At 42.7% G+C, this 20306-nt stretch overlaps 3 protein-coding genes across 11 annotated transcripts in view; 2 read left to right on the forward strand and 1 right to left on the reverse strand.

Moving 5' to 3' along the window:
• The window catches only part of LOC106605768 (protein tweety homolog 1-like), a 48049-nt gene extending 40832 nt beyond the window's left edge, over window positions 1-7217 (forward strand). For 2 of the 9 annotated variants that reach the window (XM_045699740.2, XM_082960663.1), the window contains 3 exons: window positions 895-1062; window positions 4190-4268; window positions 6032-7217. In XM_045699740.2, the coding sequence (XP_045555696.1) occupies window positions 895-1062; window positions 4190-4268; window positions 6032-6115 (331 nt within the window). In that variant the 3' untranslated portion in view covers window positions 6116-7217. Of the gene's footprint in view, window positions 1-894; window positions 1063-4189; window positions 4269-5671; window positions 5795-6026 lie in introns of those variants that run through there. The other 7 variants (XM_045699743.2, XM_045699754.2, XM_045699777.2 and 4 more) reach the window with 7 other exon arrangements.
• Window positions 7218-7312: 95 nt separating this feature from the next.
• LOC106575176 (josephin-2) lies at window positions 7313-9758 on the reverse strand. The gene is made up of 5 exons (XM_014151466.3): window positions 9510-9758; window positions 9146-9274; window positions 8775-8900; window positions 8335-8529; window positions 7313-7988 (listed from the first exon to the last, which is right to left on the reverse strand). The coding sequence occupies exons 2-5, from the start codon at window positions 9265-9267 to the stop codon at window positions 7877-7879; spliced, it is 555 nt and encodes a 184-aa protein (XP_014006941.1). The 5' UTR covers window positions 9268-9274; window positions 9510-9758; the 3' UTR covers window positions 7313-7876.
• A 3852-nt stretch (window positions 9759-13610) lies between these two features.
• LOC106575167 (ubiquitin-conjugating enzyme E2 S) lies at window positions 13611-20052 on the forward strand. Its single transcript, XM_045699789.2, has 4 exons — window positions 13611-14097; window positions 15439-15586; window positions 17412-17602; window positions 17791-20052. Exons 1-4 carry the CDS (start codon window positions 14095-14097, stop codon window positions 18142-18144), a joined length of 696 nt encoding a protein of 231 aa, XP_045555745.1. The 5' UTR covers window positions 13611-14094; the 3' UTR covers window positions 18145-20052.
• Window positions 20053-20306: the final 254 nt, after the last annotated feature.

Below are 20306 nucleotides of genomic sequence, written 5' to 3' on the forward strand. Positions count from 1 at the left end.
ACCCTTTGCCTTCAAAACAGCATCAATTCTTCTAGGTACACTTGTACACAGTTTTTGAAGGAACTCGGCAGGTAGGTTGGCCCAAACATCTGGAGAACTAACCACAGTTCTGTGGGTTTAGGCAGCTTCAGGTGCTTCTCTCTCTTCATGTAATCCCAGACAGACTCAATGATGTTGAGATCAGGGCTCTGTGCCATCACTTCCAGGACTCCCTGTTCTTCTTTACGCTGAAGATAGTTCTTAATGACTTTCGCTGTATGTTTGGAGTTGTTGTCATGCTGCAGATTAAATTTGGGGCCAATCAGATGCCTTCCAGATGGTATTGCATGATGGATAAGTATCTGCCTGTACTTCTCAGTATTGAGGAGACCATTAATTCTGACCAAATCCCCAACATTTGCAGAAATGAATTGATGATCATTAGCACCTGTTTAGTATAATTGTTTAATCATACACCTGACTATATGCCTACAAAATCCCTGACTTTGTGCAAGTGTTCCTACAAGAATTGATACTGTTTTGAAGGCAAAGGGTGGTCACACCAAATATGGATTTGATTTAGATTTTTCTTCTGTTCACTCACATTGCATTTTGCTTATTGATAAATATAATCTATTACCATGTCTATTTTTGAAAGCATTCTTACTTTACAGCATTTTTTCACACCTGCCTAAAACTTTTACACAGTACTATATACTACTATTTTACAACAATTGTTTTTTGTTTTCTTGTACAGTAGGGTAAAAGTACACCGATGTTGTGTCTGTCTTCCACACATGAAGAGTGTGTTCCGTATCTGTTCCATAGGATTTAAAGGTTCAAACAAAGTGTTACCAAAACCCCTAATTGTTGTTCTCATGAGTTCTCCTCTCCCCTCTCTCCGACGGGCGACAGTGATTCCGAGGAGTATGAAGACTCGGACAGCGAGAGCGAGGACCCCTTCACTTCCCATCAGGCATGTAGACAGCCGGCCGTGGGGTCTCAGCGAGGGGCCTTGCCCCCCTTCTATAATTACCAGGGGGCCGGGTGGACTCCTCCCTTTTCTAGTGCGCCACCCCTCCCGTGAGTAACACAGACACACAGACACACAGACAGACAGACAGACAGAGTTGCCTCAGAGAGACCCCCCGGGAATAAGAGGAAGTTTCCCCCAGTCACTGATCTAAGGTCAGTTTTTTACTATAGTGGCTGAGGATGAAGACTTGGGGGAGGGTAAGCTGATCCTAGATCTGATCCTTGGTGTAACTTCAACTCGAAGCTCCCAATTGAAGCCAACAAGATTAGGACACTCATATAGGCCCAGTATAGAGTAGTGGAGTGTGCATGAACACACACAGACCTACTGACTAAGTCTGCTATGTTAACGAGCAAAAGTAAAGGATAGGCACAAAACAGAGACACACAGAGGTTTTAGATGCACAGCTTGAAAAGACACACATATTTACTTTACCACACCCTGTAATGTCAGCATACATGAACACACATGGCAAACGTTTGACATTGGGAATACATTGGATATAGTTCTACCTCACACCCACCCATACATGTACAGTGATGGAGTAGTCAGATTCACTCTGCCTCCATATAGACACATACGGATCGCTTCATCAGGGGAATCAAACACACGCAACGCAGACAGACACACAGACAGGTCCACTGTGGACTGCAGGGTAGGCAGAGAAACAGACACACAGACAGGTCCACTGTGGACTGCAGGGTAGACAGAGAAACAGACACACAGACAGGGCTACTGTGGACTGCAGGGTAGGCAGAGAAACAGACACACAGACAGGTCTACTGTGGACTGCAGGGTAGGCAGAGAAACAGACACACAGACAGGTCTGCTGTGGACTGCAGGGTAGGCAGAGAAACAGACACACAGACAGGTCTACTGTGGACTGCAGGGTAGGCAGAGAAACAGACACACAGACAGGTCTACTGTGGACTGCAGGGTAGACAGAGAAACAGACACACAGACAGGGCTACTGTGGACTGCAGGGTAGGCAGAGAAACAGACACACAGACAGGTCTACTGTGGACTGCAGGGTAGGCAGAGAAACAGACACACAGACAGGTCTGCTGTGGACTGCAGGGTAGGCAGAGAAACAGACACACAGACAGGTCTGCTGTGGACTGCAGGGTAGGCAGAGAAACAGACACACAGACAGGTCTACTGTGGACTGCAGGGTAGGCAGAGAAACAGACACACAGACAGGTCTGCTGTGGACTGCAGGGTAGACAGAGAAACAGACACACAGACAGGTCCGCTGTGGACTGCAGGGTAGGCAGAGAAACAGACACACAGACAGGTCCACTGTGGACTGCAGGGTAGGCAGAAAAACAGACACACAGACAGGTCCACTGTGGACTGCAGGGTAGGCAGAAAAACAGACACACAGACAGGTCCACTGTGGACTGCAGGGTAGGCAGAGAAACAGACACACAGACAGGTCCACTGTGGACTGCAGGGTAGGCAGAGAAACAGACACACAGACAGGTCCACTGTGGACTGCAGGGTAGACAGAGAAACAGACACACAGACAGGTCCACTGTGGACTGCAGGGTAGGCAGAGAAACAGACACACAGACAGATCCACTGTGGACTGCAGGGTAGGCAGAGAAACAGACACACAGACAGGTCTGCTGTGGACTGCAGGGTAGACAGAGAAACAGACACACAGACAGGTCTGCTGTGGACTGCAGGGTAGGCAGAGAAACAGACACACAGACAGGTCTACTGTGGACTGCAGGGTAGGCAGAGAAACAGACACACAGACAGGTCTACTGTGGACTGCAGGGTAGGCAGAGAAACAGACACACAGACAGGTCTGCTGTGGACTGCAGGGTAGGCAGAGAAACAGACACACAGACAGGTCTGCTGTGGACTGCAGGGTAGGCAGAGAAACAGACACACAGACAGGTCCACTGTGGACTGCAGGGTAGGCAGAGAAACAGACACACAGACAGGTCTGCTGTGGACTGCAGGGTAGGCAGAGAAACAGACACAACTCCAGAAGTCTGTCTTTCTGTGTGTCTGTCTATCGGTCTGTCGCGCCTTCCAAGACAGACATAGACCGGTCCGATCGATCACTCGCAGATCTTGAGTGTGTTTCAAATGACACCCTATTCACCATATAGTGCACTACTTTGGGCCAAGTGTCCGAAAGTAGTGCACTATATGGGGAATAGGGTATCATTTGAGACACAGGCCTTAATACTGCGGAGATATGAGGCTCAAGTTGACCTAGGTAAAACTCCATCACTCCCACCCACCATCCACACTGTGGTGTCCAAGTCTCATGTTATCAAGTCTCTCAAATTACTCTCACCTCTCTCTCTTTCCGTCTCTGTCCTTTATTATTTCTTTATCACTCTCTCACTCTCTCTCTGTCTTTCTCTTCCTCTCTTTCACTCTCTTTCTATACTTTGCAAGTCCAGTTAATGCCCTAAGAAGTGTACTTTCCTACGTTATGCCTTAGCATGTAGAACATAACTAAATGCCAAGTCCAGTTGTTGTATTCAGGTGCTGTAAACACTGATCGTCAGTGGCCCTAGCCTAGATCTAATAGTAACAGTATCATGACCAAACTGCCCAGAGTAAAGTAACTCAGATTCCAGGTACCCAATAACCAATAAGAATGCAGTGGACTCCTGATAAATTCTCTGGTTTGGGGCCGTCTGGAAAGCACGCACTAAAGTGGAGCATGTGGACATCCAGAGCAATTAAAAATGAATGTATTTTGAATTGGGACTGGTGAAGTCTCAAGTTTTAAGTTGCAATGCACGTACACGTTGTACACAAATGTGCACTTCATCATTGTACATGAGTTTGCATTTCCCAAAGTGCACTTATCAGGAGTTGACTGTGTGTATAATGTCTGTGTCCCCCATGCTGAAACCACCAGCTATCCCGCTGCCTACGTAGATGTAGTGCCCTAATAACACTAATGCCACCAGTTATAAGGAGGTCCGTTTCTACATCACCATTTCGCTAATCGCTCTTCCTCCCTTTCTCTTCCTACCCCACCTCGGTTCCCTCCTTTGGTCCACCTCCCTCTTTATGTCTTTCTCAATGTGTCTTATCCCTTTTTCCCCTCTCTCTCACTCATTCTCCACTCCTGCTCCTACTCCTCCTCTTCTGCCTTCCACCTTTTCCTTTCGTTTCCTCTCTCTTTCTGTCTCTATACAGGACTCCAAACGTTTCCTCCAATGGCAACCCTGGCTATGAGAGCCTAGCCCTGACTGACAGGCAGTCCCCACCCCCCTCTGTGAGTTCCTTTGTATTCGTGACATCCTAATCTGTGGCATTTGTCATCACTATGCGTGTAAACCGTCCCTCGAGGTGTTATTTGCCTGTACGTTTGTTGTTAGTCGATAATAAACATTCTGGATCTAACTAACTGGTAGTGGTGGTGATGGTAGTGGTGATGATGGTTGTAATGGTAGTGGGGATGGTGGTGAAGGTAGTGATGGTGATGGTAGTAGTGGTGATGATGATGGTGGTGGTGGTGGTGATGGTTGTGATGGTAGTGGGGATGGTGGTGATGGTAGTGGTGATAATGGTTGTGATGGTAGTGGGGATGGGGTGATGGTGGTGATGGTAGTGGTGATAATAGTTGTGATGGTAGTGGGGATGGTGGTGACGGTAGTGGTGGTGATGGTAGTGGTGATAATGGTTGTGATGATAGTGGGGATGTTGGTGGTGATAATAGTTGTGATGGTAGTGGGGATGGTGGTGATGGTAGTGGTGGTGATGGTAGTGGTGATAATAGTTGTGGTGGTGATGGTAGTGGTGATGGTAGTGGGGATGTTGGTGATGGTAGTGGTGATAATAGTTGTGATGATGGTAGTGGTGGTGATGGTAGTGGTGGTGATGGTAGTGGTGATAATGGTTGTGATGGTAGTGGGGATGTTGGTGATGGTAGTGGTGATGATGGTTGTGATGGTAGTGGTGGTGATGGTAGTGGGGATGGTGGTGACGGCAGTGGTGGTGATGGTAGTGGTGATAATGGTTGTGATGATAGTGGGGATGTTGGTGGTGATAATAGTTGTGATGGTAGTGGGGATGGTGGTGATGGTAGTGGTGGTGATGGTAGTGGTGATAATAGTTGTGGTGGTGATGGTAGTGGTGATGGTAGTGGGGATGTTGGTGATGGTAGTGGTGATAATAGTTGTGATGATGGTAGTGGTGGTGATGGTAGTGGTGGTGATGGTAGTGGTGATAATGGTTGTGATGGTAGTGGGGATGTTGGTGATGGTAGTGGTGATGATGGTTGTGATGGTAGTGGTGGTGATGGTAGTGGGGATGGTTGTGATGGTGGTGATGGTAGTGGGGATGGTTGTGATGGTGTGGCTCCAACCTCACAGGACCCTGTAAGGCAGGAGTGTAGGCCTGGGTGGTGTTGGCCCATCCACATTTCTGCAGGCCCATCTACCAACTAAATTCTGACTACGCACCTGCTGTAAACTGGCATTCTTTTTTTATTCAACTAACCTAAAGTATGTGTACTATCGCTTGAATGGGAAAGCTCACTTTCTGCCCCTAACAACTAACTCCATCGGTTGTCATCTCTCTGACTTTGGACATGCTAGAAAGGACGTAAATACAGTGCTTTCTGACCACAAACCTGAGACCTAACCCTAACCATTACCCTACCTTTGTCCTTTCTAGCATTACCATCCCAGTTCTAACTTTTACAACAGTCCCTGGTGCTTGAGGTAGAAGTTGCCTCCATCCACCTCTGATCTGGGATCAGATTACCTGACACCCATTCCTAACCTTAACCATTTGGAGGTAAAGACCCTGGATCAGTGGTTGTGAATAACTTATTCCTCCTCTACCCCTGTTGTTAGGGGAATAATGTGACCATGTGAGTGCTCATCTTCATACATGAGATGATTTTGAAACAAATTTGAATAATGGAGATTTCTTGTTGTTTTCTTGTCTCCCTTCTCTCTGCACACCCTCCTCTGTGGATCTTCAATGGCGGCTCCCCCATATCGAATCAAAATGCTGTTTCTGAAAGTACAGTACTCTCCCAGCATGCTGACTGGTTACGGGGGTAGTCAAACACACCCCAACTCCGCCCATTCAAGGAACCTGTATTCACGCTAATTTTGTTTGGTTTAAAAAAGTACCGATTTTTTTTCTTCGTTTTCTTATGAATGGACACTTTACTGAGATTAAGAAAAAATAACTAATACCCAAAATATGAGCTTTAGATGTAAATTAAAGGTGCCTAACATCAGTACCAACAAGGTTGAATGGCCTGCTGTAGAACCTCACAGTAAGCTAATGTCAGATAGATACAGTAGGTCGCATGATTATGAAGAGGTCTGAACCAGGTTCACTTGGTCAAAGTCACCCCTTACAATCCCCGTTGTCTGTCCAGTGTCAACAGTTGCGCGGCGAGCCAGAATGGTATTGACATTGTAGTTCTATGTTTTTTAAATGTAGCATCAATTTATTTTCACGTTTTTATATCTATATCTTGTTGTAGAGAAACACTGACACATAGAAACAAGACACATTTTTGGGTGAATGAATATGCAGTCTCTTCACTTGGTATTCAACATGCAATTTTTATTTGATTTACTTTTTATAGGTGAAAATTCTGTACCTCCCTTGTATTACCTTCTGATACTATACTTTTCACTGTTAATGACATTATCTAAATCAGGGATGGGCAACTCCTGTCCTTGGGGCTGGAGTGGTGATTAAACTAATTGCATTCTAAACTGAAGATCATGATTAGGTGATTATTGGAGTCAGGTGCAGAAGGGACACCAAGTCCCCAAGGACTGGAGTTGCCCATCCCCTCATGAAACTTTGCTCTTAAAAAGAACATTCAAGAGAGGGCTATAGTACTTCCTCTCTGTAGGCTGAATGGTGAACTACAACTCCCATCCAACCCGATACCATTAGAGAACTACAAATCCCGTGCAATGACAGTAGGCACATAGCAATAAAACTCCTGCCACTGGTGCTGCAGTAGCCCTACCGTAAATAGCAATAATAACTATATAGCAGTGGGTTTCTGGGGTCTTTATAGGATGTTATGTACATATGTGATGTCAGATTTCATTGAACACCCTCCTTGCCTACTGACCTTGTTAACCCTTGAATTGCGTTTGTATATTATAATCAATGCTCCTTTTGAATGGCATCCTTTTTCACTCCAGAGTCTAATATAAATAAAATGATAACAATGAATAAAGTTTGGCCTTGTTTAAATCACTCAACTGTGAATGAACTGTACTGCTGAACCTCTGAAAGACCTGTATGCACACTGAAAGACAACGAGACACACCGTTACATATAAATAACATTTTCTTTATATCCTCTGTGTGTAGTTTGAGCACGTGTAACAGAAAGACAGTGCTCCCATTCACTTGGATATGCATAGTTAGATGTAGACAGAACACAAACAGAAGCATTATTTTCACACAGTCAGGTGTCAACATGACATCCAGTACCTCCTCTGTACCTCCTCAGTGCATAGAATAACTAAAAGACAAACCAGTTCCAACTGGTCTACCTCGACAGTGCAGTGCATAGCCGCGTAAGAAGGAAGAGAGAGAAGGAAAGAGGATATAGATGCAGTTGTAGTGTAGAAATCCAAACAACGGACAGTAAACTGTTACAAACAAGCCATTTGGGACAGAAATCCCTCGTCATCTTAAATTCTCTTTGGAACTTCGTGTGTGTGTGTGTGTATAAGAGTGCCCACACTCCTCAGCAACCGGTAATGCATTTCCTGAAATATGTACTTTTTGTTAAGCGTCTCTTGTTTTCTAAAAATGTTATTTGTTTTTCCAGAGTAGAGCAGGAGTTTGAGTCCCATGCTGAATGAATGGAATGCTCAGGCCAGAGGAATCACTTCCTGAGGTCATCAGAGTTCAGCCAGGTTCCGTACTCCTCCACGTCCCTCCTCACAACTAGGAGCATCTCTGCCACGTCCAGAGACAGCTGTTCACTGAGAAATGTACTGAGAGAGAAGTGGAGTGTGGTGAAGGAGAGAGAGCAATTGGGAGAGTGAGAGAGACTGGTTTACAAGAGTGCAAAGTACAAACAGACACTGTGGTAAGCCCCATGTGACCACTCCTCTAACAGGATGAGATCGAACTCTAACTGACTAGTAGTCTACCACAGTGAAATTGTGGGCTGCGTTCAAGAGTTCCTGACAGGATTACTATGATTTTTTTTTTACAGGAGGGACATTTCTGTTTGTAAACAACAAGCATGACAAGTTGAGTGTAAAGTTGGATACTGTGTCTTTGATTAGGAGTTGTACAATACATGTCTGCATAGTCGTCATCGCTCCCTTCACTCACCGGAGATCTGCTTCGTTCCCGATGCAGACAGGACTCTTTAGTTTGGAGTCGAGGTTGTAGTAGTGTCCATTAACCTGGCGCACTGCAAGCCAGTGCCGCCGCTTGACGGGGAGGGACACAATTCCGAGAGAGACACGTGACGGAACGTTCAGGATGAACCCCTGGACCTTGTCAACACAGAGACTCTGTACTGTTCTGAGGGAGCAATAGAAAAAAAGGGAAGGAGATTTTGGGTTAAAATCAACAGCCACGAGTGGTGGTGAAGGGTAGGAACAGTGATGAACAGTAGGAGTAGACAGAATCTGTGGCGAAGTTTCCTTATCAGTAGATTTTCGTGACCTGTAGTAGTACTTGGTTGGATTTGAATTTATTACACAGGTGTATTTCATTGCCAATCATCTCTTCCGAATCTGTCTGGCCCTGAGGTATTGAAGTCTGACCTGCGTTTGTCCCACCATACTGCAGCCAACTCTCTGCTCTGTAGGGCAGCCATGATGACGTTGACGTCATAGTTGCCTGTGCCCAGCATCGAGCGGTGAGGGTTCACCACACATTGTGGAGCTAGCCTGGGGAGGAAGGGGAAAGAGGGGAACATGGTAAAAACAGATTCACATGCTCTTGGAACTCATGGAGAAAGTGTGGTGGGTGCTCTTTGGATCACAGGCTAATAGCAGTACTTGATGATTTACATGCAGAGATTGCATATTGAAGAGCCTGTGTGTTATCATTGACACAAAGAACCCTGTTTAGCCAAAACACCGCCCCCTAAAGATGACATTACACACTCATCGCCTGACCTAAGTGACCTCACCGCTTGCAGATGTCATCTGCCGTCTCCTTGGTGAACACTTGTTCTTGCAGAACGTTGTTCAGAGCATGAATGGCGCACAACTCCAGTCGCTGCTTCTCATGGAATACCTCTCCTTCGCTCATAATAACCCTGTTGATAGACAAAATACACAAAACATAAGCATGTTGACTGCAGCTGTCCAATACATTGTTGAATATATGAACTTAACAAAACAGTGAAAAGGGAATGAATGAAACCCTTTCCATGGGAACAAAACAATCGCTATCTCCTCTGTAATACTCCAGAAAAAAACACGTACATTCGAAGTCCAATAGAATGCTTAATTTCATTCAATTATTAGCTAACTAACTAGATCAGTCTTTACCGTATTGGAAGTTGTCCGCAGTGTAATGGCCAAATAAAGCGGTGTATCAAAGTCAGTAATAGTTCTTTCGGTGCTCTTATTCCACGACTAATAAAATGTACCTAGTGTACACGTAAATCTATTATACATAAACTTGCTGATTGTGCGATTTTACGCTCACAAGAACATGCTAGTGAACTCTCTAGTAAGAATGGGGAAAAACCGGAAGCTTGATTGTTGTTGTTCAACTGTCACGCCCCGTAAATTGGAGCGAGCGTAGTTTTTGTCCTCGCTGAATTTCTCTGCAACGCGCATCAGGCTATCCAATCAGTGATTAGTGCGCGCTGAAAGCCAGGAACTATGCGTTGTGCCAGCAAAGATGGCTCGCCTGGAAAAGCCCATAGACTTAGATAGACATCGCATCATCGTATATATACCATTATGGCGTTTGTGAGAGCAAGGGCAGCGCATCTCCATTTTGAAGTAGTCCATTTTCTATGATTTGGTAAGCAAACTGAATTTGTGCATACCACTGAGATATAATAAGAACTGAAGACTACATCCAAGATGTCCGCCCGTTGTTTTCAAGGTAATCTACTCACTTTCGCATACGTTGATTAATTTCATGGACCGTCTATATCTGGGATGCAACCGCACAAGGAGCAGCGCAAGCAGTGATGACGTCATCACATCATCCAAAAACAGAGCAGACATTTGATGAATATAAAATGTTAATATCTTCGGCTGTGAGTGATGGGAAAAAAACGGCCTCAGCAACAATTATTGAAAATGAATTGAATGTTTTGTTCACAAAGGAGATGACTAAGTGTCTTATTAAGAATTTTCTAATCTGACTTCTCTATGTGACAGTGTATGGAAATTGTCTTTCTGGGCCGGGTGTACGGGACGTTTGAGTTAATATAGGCTAATGTGATTAGCATGAGGTTGTAAGTAACAAAATAAATTCCCTGGCCATACACATATCTGATATGGGCAGAAACTTAAATTCTTGTTAATCTAACTGCACTGTCCAATTTACAGTAGCTATTACAGTGAAAGAATATCATGCTATTGTTTGAGGAGAGTGCACAATTATGAACTTGAAAATGTATTAATAAACCAATTAGGCACATTTGGGCAGTCTTGATACAACATTTACAAAAGAAATACAATGGTTCATTGGATCTGTCTAAAACTTTGCACATATACTGCTGCCATTTAGTGGCTAAAATCTAAATTGCGCCCAGGCTGGAATAATACATTATGGCCTTTCTCTTGTATTTCAAAGATGATGGTACAAAGAAAAACGCATGTTTTTTTTCTTTGTATTATCTTTTACCAGATCAAATGCGTTATGTTGTCCTACATCAATTTCACATTTCCACAAACTTCAAAGTGTTTCCTTTCAAATGGTATCAAGAATATGCATATCCTTGCTTCAAATCCTGAGCTACAGGCAGTTGGATTTGGGTATGTCATTTTAGGCGAAAATTGAAAAAAAGGGTCTGATCCTTAAGATTAAACTGCGGTACAGAAGCAAAACTGTGGGAGCAGTCAAAACCATGCTTCTTGACCGGAACCCTGGCCACTTGGTGCATACTGCCACCTGGAGTGCGTTGTTTCAACAGGTATAAAGCTTGCCGATTTACTGCCACCTGCAGTTATGGAATGTTTGTTCACAAGTATAATGCATTGGCTGATCCCTCCTGGTGACCTGGTTGGAATTATGTGATCCTTCCTTAACCCATAGGAAGTCCCACCCAGTGACTACTTCAAAATGGTGAAAGTGCTCAATGGCACTGCCCATTCCAAATAGACATATGGGCACTAGAGTCCTCTATCTATCTCTATGGGAAAAGCCACAAACATCCTGTCCAAATGAGCGTTACAAGTTAGTGCCTTAGTATAAACTATTTAACTGTTTAATGTAAATAAAAATGATTGAATGACTTTATTGTATTTTATTGTATTTTTACAACATCGCAATTAAGAGCCATAAAAATCACATTTGACAAAAAGTATTTGCATATGACATAAGCAATCATGTCATTAATCGAAAAATATTTTCTGATTGCAGAGAGGAACACAAGGGAAAATCTCTGTGCTCTGTTTTCCTACAAATAATTCGAAGAAAACATCCAGAACCAGAATCTAAAAATAAAAACACGCAGACAATGTAGTGATGAGGCGCTCTCGAGTGGTCACTAGAAATACTGCAGGAAAAAGACTCAGTGGGGGTGGAAGGCCAAAACTTTCCCTTCCAAAATGATGGATACTAGGAATAATAGAAATGTAATGTTACTTGGAATGTACCTTTTCAAATCTCGAGTGTATCAATGTATCTTGAGGATGGCATTAATAATCACTCATCTACATTCATTTACTTTTAAATAACAGGCAATATTCTGTGTCTGGCACATGGTAGGCACTTTCCCACTCTGGCCTTTGTGACCATAGTTCTCAGGACGGTTGGTCAGGGCCAGGGGCTTTCAAATTCAATCTGAGTTTATGTCCCCACAATCACACATTAATGTCAGTAGACTGGGGTTGGCAGGCTGTGATGTTTTCTGTTTTTTGTTTGTACGGAAGCAACACTTACATTAGATTTGCTGTGAGCTGTAAATGTTTCCTCCATGCAGGTAATTCATGTGATAAGAGTCTTACAGGTACAGATAATTAACCCCTTATTATAATGTTGGATGCTAGTGCTTGATGTTTTGGTACCTTAACCATGAGCAAATAAATGTTTTACCTCATGCAACAAGGGGTTACGTACCCGGGTTTTATTGTGCTGCTCACCAAAAGTCATGAAGAGTGAAAAGGTGATTTGTGGAAGATCCTAAAGAATTATGTGGACAGGTTTGAGAAATAGCTACATTTGTTGTAATGCCTTGGAATGGATGGCGTTATGTGTGAACATTAGAATGACGACCATATTGTTACACAAAGTTGCTATTGTTGTAATTCCCAAGCATATCTAACATTTTGACTAATGGTTCATGCTTCTGATAGCATCGAACGTTCTAAATTCTCTCATTCTAGCCTGGTTGCCATCTCTGTGTCTCTGCTCATCTATTACATTCCACTCCTTGCCAAAGCAAATGACAGGAGTGGCAAGGAGTTCAATGTTAGCTAAAAAGAATAGTACCTCGAATAATTAAATGAAAATCAAATCACATTTTATTTGTCACATGCTTCGTAGACAACAGGTGTAGACTCACAGTGAAATACTTACTTACGGGTCCTTTTCCAACAATGCATAGTTAAAGATCAAATAAAATAAATACAAATAAAATAGAAATACAAGGAATAAATATGCAGTGAATAACGAGGGAGTACCAGTACAGAGTCAATGTGAAGGGGTACAATGTAATTGAGGTAGCTATGTATTGTACATATAGGTGGGGGTAAAGAGAATAGGCAACAGGATAGATAATAGACAGTAGCAGCAGTGTATGTGGTGAGTGTGTGTGTGGCGTCAGTATGCATATGTGTGTTGGGGTGTCAGTGTAAGTATATGTGAGTGTGCATAGAGTCAGTGCAAAAATGGGTCAATGCAGGTAGTCAGGGTTGCCATTTGTGGGGCTTCCAATCACGGCCAGTTGTGATACAGCCTGGAAACGAACCAGGCTCTGTAGTGACACCTCTAGTACTGAGATGCAGTGCCTTAGACTGCTGCACCACTCAGAAACCTCTTTGGTTTGGGGTAGAAGCTGTTCAGGGTCCTGTTGGTTCCAGACTTGGTACATTGATTTGATTGGTACCACTTGCGCCAGCAGAGAGAACAGTCTTTGATAATTTGTTAAGCCTTCCTCTGACACTGCCGTCTACAGGTATACTGTATGGTAGAGTTAGGTTCACTGGGGTTAGGTTATATTGAAGTTTAGAAAAAACGTTTATATTGTGTGCGGCTGTCTGTCAAGATGAAGGCCTACCCTCTGGGTGGGTATGAGTTTTTCAAACGCACCTATGGCTTGGAAGCATTTTTGACATTCTCGACTTTGGATGGCTGGTGGAAATGTCAACTATGATGACGACAGAGCACCTACGATATGTGATTGGTCTTGTTGGTTACGTTGTTTGTACACGTGTTGTATGGCTAAAGTGCCGATTGGTCAACACAACACAATTTCATTTGGGAGATCGTAGTTGTGTTTCGTGTCAACGAAAATAGTAGCTGGCTAGCTACTCTAGCACTTGGCCACCACATAACTTTGGCTAAAAACACTTTCTTCCAGTAGCTCGCTTCCCTTCACTGTATACGTTATTTACCCCAAAAAGCAGGCTCTTTTTTTTTTTTTTAAGCAGAATAACGAATTGGAGTTTACGTGCTATCAGTGTATCTGAACTTTTGAGGAGAATCATTTCAGCTAGCAAGCTGCAGCTGGCTAACGCGTTAGCATAATAACTTGATCGCTTGCTTGGCCATTCGAGATCTAAATAGTTGGCGATAACGGCATTTATTAATTTATTTGAGGTGTCGTGGACCACTTTCTCGTCAATCAAGCATAAGCATTTATTAGTTGCTAGCTACCGTTGCTATTTAGACGAGGATTACAGAGTTAGCTAGCCCCAGTCACCTAAACACTATTATTCTCCGGAAGACATGGTAAGTTAAAATTGTTTACAAACACTTTCATAAATGGATACAATTATTGGTTATTTAGCTAGCTAACAAAGCAAGTCAAAATGTTTTCTAGCTGTTTAGCTAACGTTAACTAGCTAACTACAGTAACGTTACTTAGCCGAGACCTAACTTAGCTAACTAGTTAAGTTGGGTAGCTAACGTTAGTTGGTTGTTTGCGTGCTATAGTTAACTAACTGGCGTTAGCTGATATAACGTTAGCTACGATTGTCTTTTGCAGGGTAGTTCAGTGTTGACACTTCTCCCGAACACAATTTAATTGGAAAACTGTCCAACATAAAGATTAACCTCTAACTAACTTCTACACTATTGTCAGCAAATTAACTATCATAACGTTAGCACACCCCAAAGTTGGCGTATGTAGCTAGCTATGCAAGTTAGCTAGCTACCTAATGATTTTGGCTGGCTACCTACCTAATGTTAGCTTGCTAGCTAGATATCTTATTTCCTCTCTTAGCTAAATTGATGAGCTGTAATAAGAACTACATCAATATGTTACACGGTTGGGCGATTTAATGGTACATTAGCTATTTGACTTCACAATGTGAACTAGTCAGTAATTGTAGGCAGTAATGCTACCATTAGCTAGCTTTCGGCCAACTGTTAATTCGCTAGTTAGTTACAACCTAGCTTTATTTGACAAAGACAGAATGGCTAACTTGATGTTCGTTTTGTATGGCAAGGAAATGCTAATACAATATCTTAATTTTGACCGGTTTGTACATTTATCAATGAAGTAAACTGCCAGACATTGGCTGAAATCGCAGTTGTCAGTTGTGACACACAGTTTATCCACTGCACTCTCATGATATTATCGTGAATCATCACCTGGCCTGTACTGTAGCCGACTCAACTCCACGATTTACAATGGAGTTGAGCAGCGACTAGTGTGGGCAAACTGGAGTTCCTTAGTCCCGTACAATTCCGTTTTTATCAAAAACTACTGATTATAGCATCCAAAGAATACCCCGCAATTACGCAGAAATGTGTGTAATTGTGGGCTATTATTTGGGTGTTGAAATCAGTATTAATTGATAAAAATGTATTTTAGGGCTAAGGAGCTCCAGTCTGTTCACACTAATCGAAGCTCATCTCCATCATAAATCGCGGAGTTGAGTTTAATCGGCTACAGGCCTAAGGCTTATCAGACAGTAGATAGCTACATTGATTCTGAGCAACCATTTTGGTGACAGCTTTACTGAAATTGTCCCTTACTGAGATTTTCTATAGTATTTATCATATTTGCACCTTTCCATTGGTAGTGGGACAGAATAGTAATGTATGTGTGTGTGCCCCATTTTATAGAACTCCAATGTAGAGAACTTGCCGCCCCAGGTTCTGCGTCTGGTGTACAAAGAGGTGTCTGCACTAGCTGCAGATCCCCCTGAGGGCATCAAGATCTACCCCAGCGAAGAAGACATCACAGAACTCCATACAGCCATTGAGGGACCAGGTAATGCATACCTCTGTGTCATGGGAAATGTTTTGTCTGCCTAGGGAAGCTGTAATGTAGAACATGCTTAATGCTGGGGTTGACATTAAGCTCTCAAAGGTACTTGTCCATCGGGCAAGTACAAGCAAAGGTCATGGTCACTTGCCCAAAAAACGAAAATGGTCTTTTACATGTACAAATGTAAAAAAAATTCAAGTACCTTTCATTTGAACTTTGTTTGAATGAGTCAGCACACTTACGACACTATTCAAACCCCTTTTTTCATAAGTTTCATGGTAAATCTGTAAAGAAGTTCCCTTAAGGCGTCAGCATGCTTCAGTTCGGCTGGCGGGTAGCCGAAGTCGGCTAGGCGAACCAAACGAGTGTGCTCGCATACTCCCTTAAAAGACCTTCGCTTGGAAAAACAAGTAAAAAGCAGAAATAGTATTGTTTGTCCATTTAACGCCATAGCCAGTATACACTTCCTCAACATATTTCTTAGATTAATTCTGACTCTGTTAATAGTTTTGATGTTTTTGACAATGATGTTTGCAGTATTTTGCAATGAAACATTTTCATGAAAACGAGTCGTCTCTCGTTGAATGACAACCGACTTTACTGAAGATTCCCTACTGTTGGCCAATCACTGACAAAGGGGTGTAGACTTCGGGTACTTACTCTGGCAACCAACTTTGGCTTGCCTCAAGAAAAAATGTGCGCCCGAACAACAACAAAAAAACTTACCGAAGTCCAAAACTAACAAAAACGGCACAAAATATTGTCTTAATTTTTGCACAAACTCTTCCGAAAGGTTTCGGCTGGGAAGCATGCAGACAGACGCCTTGACTCTGACAGACTTCTGATGAAAAGGGTTAAAGTGTGTGTTAAACTATGAAGTAATGATCACACATGTAAAATACTCCATAGAGGCATGAAATTTAAGTCTCCGGTACTTTTGTGTACTTTTTAGACAATAGTTCTGAAAGTAGCGCCCAGGTTAGACCTCAACTATGCTCAGATTGCACACTGGCTAGCTAACACACTACTAGAGGCAGTTGGCACAAAGGCCTTAACATTTTATTTAGTTGTCCAATCTTCACTGTTTGAACTGGAAAACACTTAGGCCTACTTGAGTTGCAAGGTAATTTGACAAATTATGGACTCCTACCGCCATTTGAGCACTGACATTTGCTAACGAAACAGGTGTGTCTTTCTCATCAATATCACTGCACGTTTAGCCTCCTCCTGTTTTAACAGGGTGTAATTAGCTTATTATTGGCTATTTGCCTTCATCAAAACAATGTTTTTGTAACATATGTCCATCTGTGACCTATTCTAAATGACAGAGTAGCAGTTCACTAATAGACCAGATGCATTCATTTTTTTCAAATCTGCAGCTCGTAGTTGGAACACATTTCTCTACTTTAATCAACCAGTCCATTTTGAATTTGTGATAAAGCTGTCGTGATTTGGCAAGGAATGTAGCTTGTCTACAGTTTTGTTTGTGTATCTCATCTGTTAGATGTATTTTTATAAGCTGTAATTTCTATAGTCTTAATGGGAGCTTGGGTGCGTTTGTGTAGAGGGAGCGGTCGGATCTGAATGGAGTGAGATGCGTAATAGAGGTGAAAGAGAATTTAGGGAGAACTGTGTGATCACTTGGCTTGATTTATTTTTTTTGAGTCGCTTATGCACATGAACAAATGGAACACGAGTCGACGTGAATGAACGCTTGTCTTCAGGACAAAAGGCAGATTCCACCTTACCGACTGTTCAGTTTACCTACTCTGGACAACCGGTAATGTCAACCCCTGCTTGATGTGGTTTATTTATTGTGCTTCAATAGAAGGAACCCCGTTTGCCGGGGGTGTTTTCCGGATGCGCCTGGTCCTGGGGAAGGACTTCCCTGCTGCACCACCGAAAGGCTACTTCCTAACCAAGATCTTCCACCCTAATGTGGGCCACAAGGGGGAGATCTGTGTCAACGTCCTGAAGAGGGACTGGAGGGCAGAGCTGGGACTCAGACATGTATTACTGGTAAGAAACATTTAAGCATCTCTATGGGTGCTTCTTAATAATCCAAAATAGCAATGGGTGAAAGAAAATATTGTATCTGGTTCATTTTATATTCTTAACATTTTGTATAGTCATCTCTGCTTGGTTCATGGAAACCCTTGAAATATACCCTGATGACTCACTGGTGTTCATTCTCTCTCTCCCCTCAGACTATCAAGTGCCTTATGATCCATCCCAACCCTGAGTCGGCTCTCAACGAGGAGGCGGGGCGTCTGCTCCTAGAGGACTATACAGAGTATGCGTCCCGTGCTCGCCTCCTGACTGAGATCCATGCCATGGGGGGGCACGGGGGGACGTCTGGGGTGCCCCAGGACCCCGCCGATGGCCCCCAGCCCAAAAAACACGCAGGGGACCCTACCAAGAGGGCGATGGGGCCAGGGGTTGCCCCCTCTGCTGCTCTGGGTAATGGAGCCAATGGAAGCAGTACTACCTCCAGCAGTAGCAATAGTAATGTTGTAGGGAAGAAGAAAACTGATAAAAAGCGAGCGTTGAGACGACTCTAATACTGCGTGGAGTCTTATGTGTGTGTATATATATATATATATATATATATATATATATATATATATATATATATATATATATATTAGTTCCTCTTTCCCAGACTCTTTCTATCCCCCTGACTCTGTACTGTCCCTTTTGTACTCATTGCATCTTGTATCCCTGTTCATTCCTTATTGCCATATATTCTCCCAATCCCCTGTGGATAAATCCATTTGCATTCAATTACTTTTTGACAGCACCCCTTTTTGATTTGAATGAAACCTTCCATACATATTTGTCCATTGTAGAAGTGCTCAGAAAGTGAGTTTTTGGACCTGAATGCCAAAACACAAAAGATAAAGGTGCTCAAAGTTGACCCATTTTGTGTACCCCACCACACAATGAGACATCCATGTCTACATCACTGGAAAAGATAAACGCTTGAGATTTGATATATTTTTAAAGCTTGCTAACAGAGTTGTCAGGCTACTTAGTAATTTCTTGGTAGGGTGGGGTATGCAAAATGGGGCAACATTGAGCACCTTTATCTCCTGAATGTTTTTGGCATTTAGGTCCAAAAAGTCACTTTCTGACCACTTCTTCCATGGGAAAACATGTATGGAAAGTTGTTTTAAAACAAAAGGGATGTTGTGAAAAAGTGACTGAATTCAAATGGGTTCACCGCTGTGTGTTAGTTCTCTCCATGGTTCCTCACGCTCATGATCTGAGAGAGTCTTTATTGTGTTTCATACACAGCACTAGTGATTGTGTGTGTCATACAGTAGCTACACTGTTTGAGCTTCAGTCTGACTCATCTTCCCTTTCTGAAATTAGGCTTCTTTCTGTTCAGTGTTCACTAAACAAAATGTCTTAGATATTTTGCAAAAACAGAAAATGCCTCTTTCTTTCCCCACCCCCTTCTTGACATGGCTCCTGTTGCTGAAATGGTACTGTGTACTGCCCAGCTAGCCTCGTGTTGGGAAACTGGTGAGATGTTTTGTCATGTCTGAGTTGAGTTACCTTATACGAAATCAGGTTGTCGGAAGGGAGTAAGGGTGGAGGACTTATTAGATTATGCAATGTTTTTTGATTCATAGAGTGAAACACAACATGATGAGATGGTCATTCATTGGGTAGTCAAATGAGGAAGCAACAATGAGCAGTTTTCCTAGAAAATGTTTGTCTAGTAGTGGTCGAAATGAGATGGACATGAAGGGAGCAACTGGTCTGATTATTACTTCTAAACAATTATTTCACCCCTATGTATGACTATTCTGTTTTTGCATTTTTACAAAATTGTCATTGTTTATTCATTGTCCAGTATTTGCCAGAGTGGTTTTAAAGTGACATGTCTATATTCAGATGTCTTGGTGCCTGTATGAAGTAGGTTATTGTCCATACAGGATTAGGTTAGGGTGCAGGATTGTGCATATCATTGATTATTAATTATATCCCATATATAATTATGGATATTTATTTATATGGTCATAGCTGCACATCTGGTCTTTAGTACTAATTTGCCAATAGTGTACCTGTGAACCTTTTATTGTTAAACGTTTTTCATTTGATTTGTATGGATCAAATACCTGCTCCGGTCGTATGCACTGTCCAGCTCCTATCCTGTTCCCATATGGGCCAGAATTGGAAAAACCAATGTATTTGTCAATGGGGAAGCCTCACCAGATTTGATAGAAAGGACCTCCCCAGTCGATGCGCTCCTCTGGCTGGGTTTCCTGGGCATGTTTTCTCCCTCTGATCTAAATGCATGTTGGCGCCTACATTTCCCAGGGAAACAATCAACAGTTGTCTTTTACTTCGGTGGGAGAAGGTGCCTGGGAAACGGTCATTGTGCGAAACTGAACGGGTGGGTATTTTTGTGTCCATTTTAAGTTATTTAAATTAATAAATTAGAAATATTTGGGATAAAATGTTTCATTTAGTTATTTCTTCAGTGTTGGTAAGATATTGAACATATTATGGTTTGAATAGCATTGCTCTCTGGTACAGTAGTATAATGACGGAAGGGAGATATCAGAATTTCAGAGAGCCCTGAATGTACAGTGGGGGGGGAAAGTATTTGATCCCCTGCTGATTTTGTACGTTTGCCCACTGATAAAGAAATGATCAGTCTATAATTTTAATGGTAGGTTTATTTGAACAGTGAGAGACAGAATAACAACAA

The sequence above is a fragment of the Salmo salar genome, chromosome 02, assembly GCF_965601325.2.
Source record: "Salmo salar chromosome 02, fSalSal1, whole genome shotgun sequence".
Lineage (NCBI taxonomy): Eukaryota > Metazoa > Chordata > Actinopteri > Salmoniformes > Salmonidae > Salmo > Salmo salar.